Genomic DNA, 11,025 nt, shown 5'->3' with positions numbered 1-11,025 from the left:
GGTGACTGAAGGCAGTGACTGTGTAGTTCTGATGTCAACTTTTTACGGAAGTCACAACGATTCCTGAAAAATCACAGCTACTTTATGCAAGCTGTGTGCATTTTACTGTGGACTGACTGTTTTGAAACTTATATGGTAGTTAAATAGCCCCTAGACCTCAGTTATCGTGAAAAAAGCCAGGAAATTTCAGTTTTGACAATATGGGACCTTTAAGTTTCCTATGGAGAAGTAAGGAGTTTTACTTCCGACTCTATTAAATCCTGTCTTTTTAATGCTAACCAGTCACAATAAGCATCACACATCTGGAAGTGTTGTCTCTCTCGGTTTCTATTTTGGCCACTGAAATCTCATTGGGCCAAAAAAATGGCCTGTGTGAATGTTGAGCATGTCACACTTATATATTACAATAATTTGTCTTCCTGCTAATTGCATCTCTCCCCTCCGGCTCGCAGGAAGCTCCTTAAGGAGCACCAGCTGGAAGCGGGAACCAAAGCTGCCCAGCAGGAGGAGCTCGAGCGACGGCGGCGTCTCGAACAGCAGAGGAAAGACTTCCCCCTTCTCGCAGGTGAGACTCGCCTTTGCCGCCCACTCCTCCTCTGCAGAATTGTTGGTATTGTAGTTAGTTAATTTGTTGCGTTGTGCCGCCGTTGTCAGATCTATCCACTGCAGCGCCAGGTCCCAAACAGGAAGTGATCTGTCTGGACAGCAGCGGAGACGAGGGCGAGGCTAAAGAAGCTCCGCCCCCTCAGCTGCCTGCCCTCAGAGATGGTAAAGTCAAGTATTAGTAGTAGTACAGTATTTGTCATTTACATTATTGCATTACATTTTTTCATTATTATTACATTTTTCTTATTATTTACATGTTTTTATTACTATTTTTATACTATATGACTTGTATATCTTATAAACTCAAAATATGTAATTTGAAGCAAGTCTTATTTTTTTCATTTTTATTATTATTAAACATAATTATTTACATTTTTAGTAAACATTTATTATTTACGTTTATTTATAGTAATTATTATATAAAATGTATTACGATAAATGTTTAATAATACCATTAACATTAAACATATGTAATTAATGATGTTTATATACAATTACTTACATATTTTTAGTAAACCTTTATTATCGTTTGCATATATTTTTTGTAATTATTATTTAATATGCATTATAATACATGTTTAATATTAACAGTAAATATATATAAATAATTTTACTTTTGTCTGTATGTGTGTAAAATATTATGTGATACATGTTTCAAATGTAATTATTTTTGTTATAATATTTATAAACAACATTTAATAACATTTATTTACATATTATTTAAAAAGTCACATTTATTTGTGTTTAATATATTTATTAATATATTTGTGTTTAATAATAGCAATAATATATATGTAAATTATTATGAATGTTTATTTACGTTTGTTAAATATTATTATTTACATATGCGTTTTATTAAATATTCATAATTTTTCTTGAGATTACTGTGTGCGTGGCTATATAGATTTTGTTTATAAAACCTAAAATGTATGTGTGTGTGTGTGTATATATATATATGTTTATGTATATATATATATATATATATATGTGTGTGTATGTGTGTGTGTGTGTAATGTAGGCAAAATCTATTTTCTTAAGAAGCAAATTGTGGTTGAGGTATCTTGATGTTCATTTGTGCTCCTCCAGATGTGATCGAATTAAGTTCAGGTGATGAAGATGCCCTGCGGATAAGCAGTGAGGAAGACAACAGTGAAGATCGCTCTGTCACTCCTGGCACGGAGGAGAGCAGCGGGTCTCATGTGAACGACAGCCTCAATCAACCAGATGCCCAGGGAAGGGTGCTGGTCAATATCAACCATCCTGGAGACGAGGAGGACCTGTTCCTCGCCCCGCGGCTCGCCCGCGCTGTTAAACCACACCAGGTACCCGCTGTTCTGCTATGAAATTAACACCATTTTTCCATTTCATTTGGACATGGCACCTATTTGTCGATGTCTCTCCTTTCTCTGTCAGATTGGTGGTATTCGTTTCCTGTATGATAACCTGGTGGAGTCTCTAGAGCGCTATAAGAGCAGCAGTGGCTTCGGCTGTATTCTGGCTCACAGCATGGGCCTGGGCAAAACCCTTCAGGTCATCTCCTTTATCGACGTCCTGCTGCGGCACACTGGAGCCAAAACTGTCCTCGCCATTGTACCTGTGAGTATTTGAGAACCAAAGACTGCCTTGATTGTGTCGCTCTGTCAGAGAGGTTTGTTTTTCATGTCTCCTCTCGCCTCCAGGTGAATACACTACAGAACTGGTTGGCTGAGTTTAATCTCTGGCTGCCTGCTGCTGAGTCCCTTCCCCCCGACACGGATCCAGTCCATGCTTTACCTCGAACCTTTAAGGTTTACATCCTCAATGATGAGCACAAGTATGAACGCTGCACTTCCTATTATTTGAACTCCAAAGAGGGGGAATCTCACGAAAACTGACAAGAACATGTTTAGATCATATTGCACTGCAAAAACAAATGAAAGAAGTAGGAAATTATTTAAATTATTATTTGTTTTTATATTGTGACATCAATAATTAAGCACATTTCTGCCCTCAGTTTTCATTGCCGTAATTCCAGTGTCATTAATGTGATAAGAATATAATATGAAATTAATAATAATTATTATTTTATATATATAATATTGCTTTATTTAAATCCATTATTATTCAAGATTAAATAGTTATTACCTAATTGTAATAAGAGCAAATGTATTAGTAAATTAAGTACAAAATTACATAATAATTAAGTTAATGTTAATAAAACAATATAATATGTCCATTAATATATTCACATATAATCATATAATTTATGCTTTAATTTAAGGTGATTTAAATTTAAAAAATCATTGTATGAAAGTAACGAGAATCACCATTGACAATGTGAACACAGTGTTCGTTTTTATTTACATATATTATTGTAATAGATGATTATTATAATTATTTTTATTTACACATATTATTGTAATAGATGCTTCTTATAATTATTATTAAATTACTCAAAGGTTATTATAATAACATATATTTTGAATAATTGTAATAATAAGGGGCATATATATAAAATATCTTCATTTAAAATATATAATTTACATATTTATGACAAATTACACAATTTAATCTGGTCATTCAATATTATTATTATTAAATGTTTATTATTTACATGTTATGTTATTATAACTGATTATAATAAATGTCTAATAATATTAATGATAATAACAAAAAAATTTAAATTATTTTTTACTTATATTTGTTATATGTAGTTGTATGATACATTTACATATATTTATTATAATAAGAATTATTTGTTAATTACAAAAAAAAAACATTGGATATGAAACACATTACAGTAATGAATTTGGAGAGAAAATGTGCTTAATTGTCATAAATTACAATTAAGACTTGGTCTCAAATAAAACTGTAGCCTTACTCGAGAATAGGCTAGATATAATTTATGCAAAATATAATCCTTTATTAAATTTTAAGTTACTTTTTTTATTTCGTTTTTGTGAGATTTACCCGCAAAATGACAAATATAATCTCTCACAATATGTTTGGGATCCTTGTTAGATTAGAGTGTTAATGATGATCTGTAGTTCAGCAGCTAATGGTGCTAGCAATGGCAAGGATCACGCATACTGATAAAATTCATAGCTTAAATGCACTGCAAGTGGCTTTTTTAGCATCTGCTGTAACATAAATGTATTCCTCGCATCTGGTCTAGAACCACGGTGGCCCGGGCCAAGGTGGTGGAGGACTGGACTCGTGACGGTGGGGTGCTGCTAATGGGGTACGAGATGTACCGCCTACTGTCTCTCAAAAAGAGCTTTGTGACCGGCCGCAAGAGGAAGTCCAAGAAACCCGCGGGACCTGTAATTATCGACCTGGATGAGGAGGACCGTCAGCAGGAGCTCATGAAAGGTCTGTCGGGGATTTGCGGGTGAAAAATGTATGGCGTTTACTCTGGTTATGGTCTATACTGAACTTCCATGTGTCCTGTGATCTTCAGGGATTGAAAGAGCGCTGTCGCGACCCGGTCCGGATGTCGTCATATGCGATGAGGGCCACCGTATCAAAAACTGCCACGCCAGCACCTCGCAGGCCCTGAAGAACATCCGGTCGCGGCGGCGGGTGGTTCTGACCGGATACCCGCTGCAAAATAACCTGACCGAGTACTGGTGCATGGTGGATTTCGTCCGGCCCGATTTCCTCGGGACGCGGCAGGAGTTCAGTAACATGTTCGAGCGTCCCATTCTGAACGGCCAGTGTATAGACAGCACGCCGCAGGACGTCCAGCTCATGAGATACAGGAGTCACGTCCTGCACAGTCTGCTGGAGGGCTTCGTGCAAAGGTGAGTAATTATTATGAAATATTTATTATTATTTATTTTATTTAATTTTTTTGAAAAGGGACCATGTACAATTAAACATAAATGTTTCCATTTCATGACTTGTACTAATTAATTTTGTTATTTTTATTATTATTGAGTATTCATATTACATTTCTTATTAAATATGTATTATATTTACGTGTTATTGTTAATAAAATACTATATTAATTGTATTAATGTCTATTAATATACATACTTTTGTAATTTGTTCAGAGTTATAGTAATTAAAATAAAAAATTTTTTTATAAAATGTTATGAGTCATTAAAGTTATGAATAATAATTGTTTATTTAACATTATTATTGAATATTTATTCTCTTTGTTTATTAACAAATCAGTCAATTTTAACCTTCAATATTATAGAAATGTAGTACCAAATGACTCTCATGTATATTTTACAGCATTAGTTGAGAGATTCTTTTTCCTTGAGAAAATTTGGTATGTACTGTACCTGATATATATCCAAAATAATCGATATTGAATCGAATCGAATCGCAAGCTTGTGAATGAGAATCGAATCGAATTGTGAAATTTGTGTCAAAACCCAGCCCTACTTATTATTATATAAGCAAAGTATATTTTCTGGAGAAGTAAATTGTCTTGAAAATGAGTCTTGTTGTTGACAATATTTGCTTCTTAAGTAAATTGATCTTTTAAGGAGGTTTAGGTGCAGAACGAAAATGGCGTTTTTGTGCATTTTGGGGTTGGACCATTCATTTTGGACCAAAAAATTAAGCTGAACTGTTTTGTACCTGCCCAGACGAGGTCATGATGTTCTCCGCAATCAGCTGCCGGCGAAAGAGGAGCACGTGATCCTGGTACGACTGTCTCGCCTGCAGAGGGCGCTCTATACGGAGTTCATGAACCGCTTCAGGGAGGCGGGAAACACCGGATGGCTTGGACTCAACCCGCTTAAAGCTTTCTGTGTTTGCTGCAAGGTACTTGCACATCAAAGACACATGTGTTGCTATATATTAGTCAATGTGCTTATAACTCCTTTTTGTGCGTCCCCGTAGATCTGGAATCATCCGGACGTTTTGTACGAAACTCTGCAGAAGGAAAATCTGGCCAATGAGCAGGATCTTGACCTGGATGACCTCAACTCCACCAGCGGGACCCGCTGCTCTGCACCAGGAATAAAGGGCAAGTCGTCCGACCCGGCCAACAGCAAGATGGCTGCTATGGGACCCCTGAACCCCTTACAGGAGAGGGCCAACCAAGTCATCACATATGAATGGGTAAAACTTTGCAACTAAGAAGGAGTTCATTTTTGTAGGAACACAGTTAATTGAAATAAAAACGAAAACGCAATATGGCTTAGTGTGATGATCAAATCACAAAGGCTGTGATTTAATTAAAGGGGTCATATGATGCGATTTCAAGTTTTCCTTGTGTTACAAGCTGTTTGTGAATAGATAAGATCCCTAAAGTTGCAAAGACTAAAGTCTCAAACCCAAAGAGATATTCTTTATAAAAGTTAAGACTCGTCCACACCCTCCTAAAACGCCTAGAAATCAGTGATTAAGTTGTATTTACAACACTGTTCCAGAACAGTTCAACCCAAATATTCAGATGTGTGCGGCGCATTTTACGGAGGACGAGGACTGTTTCCTGTGAGAGTAGACTACAATGCCAGTGTTCTGATAAATAATGCTGACTCACAGCCTGTAAGTACGTTTTCATATTTAAAGGATTTGCCACTGATGATACCAAACGCGAGTTTTGAGCAGTGTAGAGTAGGGCTTGTTGTTTGTCATTTCTCCGATCACAAATGCAGACATGGTTTTATGTTTACGCGGCATGATGCAACGCGTAAAAAGACAGTACGAGTCATTATAATCAGTAATTATGTCCCCACTGGATGCAACAAATGCCTCGTTTATAATGGGTTTGAATGTTTTTGTCTCGTCGCTCTGAAACACATTTCATTACACCAAATACACAAAATAATGTTCTTTTTTAGCAACGTCATATGACCCCTTTAAATGAATGTATGTGATGCATGTTTCAGAGTAAAGCGCAGCACTGTGTTTTACATGTGTGTTGACCGGTGTTTTCAGTGGCTTGATTCGCAATACATTTTCTTCCCAAATTTGGTATGAACTTTGAACTTTGAATAGATTTTAGTTGTAAATGTTGTGGTCATGTGTTATTCATGATGTAATTTCTGCACATTTTGAACACATTTGAATGCTTTTTGAATCATTTGTTTTAGGCAAAAGACATCATGACCAACTACCAGACAGGTGTTCTGGAGAACTCGGCCAAGATGGTTCTGCTTTTCCACCTAATTGATGAGAGTGTCAAACGAAGAGATAAAATACTTGTTTTCAGGTGGGAAATGTTTACCTTTTCCATGTGTGACAGTATACAGATGTTTGCCTTTTTCTGTAATCTCTCCTTAAGCATCCTGAACTGTCAGCCATGCTGTTATTTTGCATTTACATCAGTGCTTACACTGGCTTATTTATCTGTGTGTGATTCTTGCAGTCAGAGTCTATCAACACTCACGGTTATGGAAGATTTCCTGAGTCGGAGGCCCATGCCAATCCAAACAGAAACTGGGACACACAGCTGGGTCCGGAATGTCAATTACTACAGTGAGTTTTCAAACATTTTCTGATGCCAAGGACCAGGGTTGTTAATGTTAACTAAAACTAAAACCATTAAAAAAATGAAATAAAATAAAATATTCAAAACGGCAGCTTATTTTATTTCAGCTAGTTGCTAAGGCAACATTTCTCATTTAGTTTAATTTAAAGCACTAAAAAAAACTAAATAACTTGGATTATAAACATTAATTAAAAAAGACAAAAAAAAATAGAAATTACAAAAATGCACAAAGTTTTCAGCTATATATTTTAAGCTATACAGTGTACTTATTTACACTGTGTGAAAGAAATGGTAAGTGTGGTTATTAGAATTTTTAAATGATAATTTAAGTGTGTTGAAATTTAATGTTTAAAAATTTGGGAAATAAATATAATAATAATAATAATAATTAATAATTCAAATATATTTGAAAAATAAAAAGGCAACTTTATTTTTAAACGCCTCGTTTATACTGTGTGAGAGAAATAAATGTGATAAGTGTCTTATAATTTTAATTAATAATAATAGTAATAATTTGTAATATTCATGTAATTTTTAAGTTATAATTTAAGCATTTTTAAACTTTATTTGTGATTAAATTATAATGTTTAATATATCTAAATATCTGAAAAATATTAATATAATAAGTATTCAAATATTTTAGCAGTACATCTCAAAATGCATTTTCATAAATATTTGTCCAAAGAAACTTTTATTTATTTATTTTTGTTTTAACTTTTTCTACAGACCATTATTAAATGCATATTAATTAATCATTTTCATTTCTGCGTCCTATAGATCAACTCTGCCTGAGGTTTGTGGTGGTTTAGGGTATTTGTTCTTTGTAAATTCACTGCATTTTCGTCTCTTGTGCAGGGTTGGATGGGAGCACATCGGCTTCAGAGAGAGAAAGACTCATCAACCAGTTTAATGACCCAGCGAACAACCAAACCTGGGTCTTCCTGCTGTCCACCAGGTGAACTTGAGTGCAAAATATGCCACAAATAGTGACAAAATGATGAGGTCTGGACTAACAGGCTGCTTTATTTGCAGGGCTGGATGTTTGGGGGTGAATCTGATCGGTGCGAATCGCGTGGTGGTTTTCGACGCATCGTGGAATCCATGTCACGATGCTCAGGCTGTCTGTCGCGTGTATCGCTACGGCCAGTGCAAGCCTTGCCACATCTATAGGCTGGTGTGTGACTTCACACTGGAGAAGAAGATCTACGACCGGCAGGTGTCCAAGCAGGGCATGTCTGGTAAGAGAGGGTGGAAGGTCTGGGAGTTTTTGTGTCTTCATGCAAACACAATTCTGACATTATGATTGCCTGTTGAACAGATCGAGTCGTGGATGATTTGAACCCTGTCCTCACCTTCACACGGAAGGAAGTGGAGTCACTGTTGCACTTTGTAGAGGAGGTGCCTGGTCCCAGCCAATCAGAGCAGGTCCCTAGTGAGGACATAGAAATCGTCATTAAACAAGCCTGCCTGTTATATCCACACCTCTTAACCAAGGTAAATACTCTGTTTGTCTTCCATATCAGTTTTAAAATGTTACTATTTCAAACAAAATTCTGGAATAGTGAATTCTATTCCACAAAATTCTGAATCATACGATTTGAAAGCTTAGCTCATGAATATTAATTAGGCTGTGTTGCTGTTGATTCGTAAACTTTTGCAGCCATTTTTCTAAATCCAAAAATTCTGCCCTAAGTCTGAATCCTACTATGGTTTAGGCTTAGCTTATGAATGGTAATTACTTTGTGTTTACATAGCTGTGCAATTTTACTGGAGCGTCCAGTCATGTAACATAATATCTATCTGTGTTATACACCAACTATTTAGTCTCCAAATCAAGCTATTCTGGCAAAATTATGAATCCTACTGGTGTGAGCTCATGAATATTAATTGGGTTGAGCTTAAGTTTCTTCATAACCTTACTGGCACATCCAATCATGTAACATAATATCTCTATCTGTATTATACATCAGCTGTTTAGTGTCCAAATTAAGGTATTCTGGCAAAATGATGAATCCTACTTTGGTGTGAGCTTATGAATATTAATTAGGTAATGATTACGTTTCTTCATAACCTTACTGGAGCATCCCGTCACATAAGTGAATTTTTATCAGAATTTCATACAAACAAACATTTATAAATTGGAATGTTTCAGACAAATTCTAAATCCTACAATGGTGAAGGTTTAACTTATGAATATTAATAAGATTAAGTAATTCGAGTGCTAATATTCCTTTCTAGGTCATTCAGTCGCCTATGCTAATATCTGTCTGTTTTCCATACCAGCAACCGTTCCATCACGAGTCTCTCCTGATGGACCGCAAGGATTCGAAACTGACCAAAGCGGAAAAGAGAGCAGCCAAGAAAAGCTATGAAGATGAGAAGCGGGCGTCTGTGCCGTATCAGCGGCCCTCTTACGCACATTACTACCCAGCTAGTGACCAGAGACTCACCAATATTCCCGCCTTCAGCCAGAGGAACTGGTGGGTCCACCACAGAAAACCCTCAATGTAGTGCCTTTCAGTTTTAAAGAGTGTTTTAAAATGTGTTTGCTCATCTAAACCTTTCGTTCAGGCGGCCCCCTCCTCATTTAGAAGAAAAACCAGTTGCAAGTGTGAGACCAGTTCAGTCCACACCCATTCCCATGATGCCCCGACAGGTACCCATGAGTGTCCCCAGTTCAAGCGCGGGATTCCCCGTCAACTACCTGCAAAAGGCCGGCGTTTACGTGCAGCGCATCGTCACCACCACTGGTACAGACAGTTCACTTGTAATCCATGCTATTTCTTGCTATGTTTAAGGTCTCCCAGTTTGTTTCTTCATGGTTTTATATCTCTGCATTGCAGATATTGTGATCCCAGGTTCCAACAGCAGCACGGATGTCCAAGCCCGGATCGGTGCAGGAGAGAGTATTCACGTTATCAGAGGATCCAAAGGTACCTCAGTTTCAGAAGACTGTTGCAAGGGTTTCCTGTTCACTGGGATTTGGTAAGGTTTATTCACTTAATATTCTGTCACTGGCGTTGCAGGCACATACATCAGGACCAACGATGGGAGGATATTTGCCATCCGTTCTGGAAAGTCAAGACCACCCGAAGGAGGAGCCACAGCTTCAAGAGGTGTGCTAATTTACTAATTTGTTAATTAGCAGTTCTTAGCAGTCTGGCATAATCTTGAGGAAAAAAAGACTCAATTTTATAGATTTTTATTGCATTTCAAAGTCGAATTTTTCGGAAGTCATTTTTTTGCGGACATAAAGATAATGGTGAAACAAACCAGATGTCAGTAGTACCATTGTCTTTGCAGTTGAGGATATGCTATGCAATACTCTTTCTATTTTCCAAGTAGGAATGTCTGGAAATTCTTACTTGAAGCGCAGTATAATTTTGCACAGTTCATCAGTGCACGTTTTTCCAAAGATAAAAGCTCTTGCTTTAAAGACGTGATCTAGAGGTCTGCATGGGACGGATGTTTTAGTCGTGTTCCTGCAAGATTCTGTCTGTCCTGTTCCAGCCATTAAAAGCCCACTGATAGAGGTAGAGGCAAAAGGATGGTGCTTTTCTCGATTGAGAATATCGAAAACTTCACCTGAAACTGTTCATCTTTCCTACCACCCTTACACTCATTATTTCAAAACTTAGCCTCATAGTGGCATAGCCTCAGTAGTCCCAGGAGTGTACAGACCTCTACCTTGATCAAGACCACAGTTTTGATTGTTGATGGATTAACCCTTTACCGGGGTTTGACTGTACAATCTTTCGGTGACCATCCCAGATCTTTACCAAGTAGTCTACACCAGTGTTTCCCAACCTTTTTTTAGTCGGACAGGCCTTCAAATTAAATAAATTGCTTTTTAGTTTTTCAGGTAGTTCTAATAGGGTTAAGATATTTAAAAACAATTTTTTTTTTTTTTTCACCAATTATCCAAATAATGTTTAGTCCTAGAAAGCTATTATTATCAGAACACGTGAGCATAACATAGCGGTTAG

General features: G+C 36.6%; 1 protein-coding gene across 2 annotated transcripts in view; it reads left to right on the top strand.

Moving 5' to 3' along the window:
• LOC107731328 (RAD54 like 2) overlaps positions 1 to 11,025 on the top strand; it is a 28,950-nt gene that overhangs the window by 14,390 nt on the left and 3,535 nt on the right. The window contains exons 4-21 of one of the 2 annotated variants that reach the window (XM_016542382.1): positions 453 to 565; positions 655 to 768; positions 1,693 to 1,928; positions 2,020 to 2,202; positions 2,286 to 2,419; positions 3,761 to 3,957; positions 4,046 to 4,388; positions 5,187 to 5,364; positions 5,443 to 5,664; positions 6,642 to 6,760; positions 6,917 to 7,026; positions 7,895 to 7,994; positions 8,072 to 8,277; positions 8,358 to 8,533; positions 9,323 to 9,519; positions 9,611 to 9,789; positions 9,883 to 9,972; positions 10,066 to 10,155. In XM_016542382.1, coding sequence (XP_016397868.1) covers positions 453 to 565; positions 655 to 768; positions 1,693 to 1,928; positions 2,020 to 2,202; positions 2,286 to 2,419; positions 3,761 to 3,957; positions 4,046 to 4,388; positions 5,187 to 5,364; positions 5,443 to 5,664; positions 6,642 to 6,760; positions 6,917 to 7,026; positions 7,895 to 7,994; positions 8,072 to 8,277; positions 8,358 to 8,533; positions 9,323 to 9,519; positions 9,611 to 9,789; positions 9,883 to 9,972; positions 10,066 to 10,155 — 2,987 coding nt within the window. Of the gene's footprint in view, positions 1 to 452; positions 566 to 654; positions 769 to 1,692; positions 1,929 to 2,019; positions 2,203 to 2,285; positions 2,420 to 3,760; positions 3,958 to 4,045; positions 4,389 to 5,186; positions 5,365 to 5,442; positions 5,665 to 6,641; positions 6,761 to 6,916; positions 7,027 to 7,894; positions 7,995 to 8,071; positions 8,278 to 8,357; positions 8,534 to 9,322; positions 9,520 to 9,610; positions 9,790 to 9,882; positions 9,973 to 10,056; positions 10,156 to 11,025 lie in introns of both variants that reach the window. The other variant, XM_016542381.1, reaches the window with a different exon arrangement.

This window comes from Sinocyclocheilus rhinocerous, unplaced genomic scaffold (genome assembly GCF_001515625.1).
Source record: "Sinocyclocheilus rhinocerous isolate Xijiao unplaced genomic scaffold, SAMN03320098_v1.1 scaffold3173, whole genome shotgun sequence".
Lineage (NCBI taxonomy): Eukaryota > Metazoa > Chordata > Actinopteri > Cypriniformes > Cyprinidae > Sinocyclocheilus > Sinocyclocheilus rhinocerous.
Note: the sequence above shows the minus strand (reverse complement) of the source record. Positions and strands in the feature narration are given on the sequence as shown.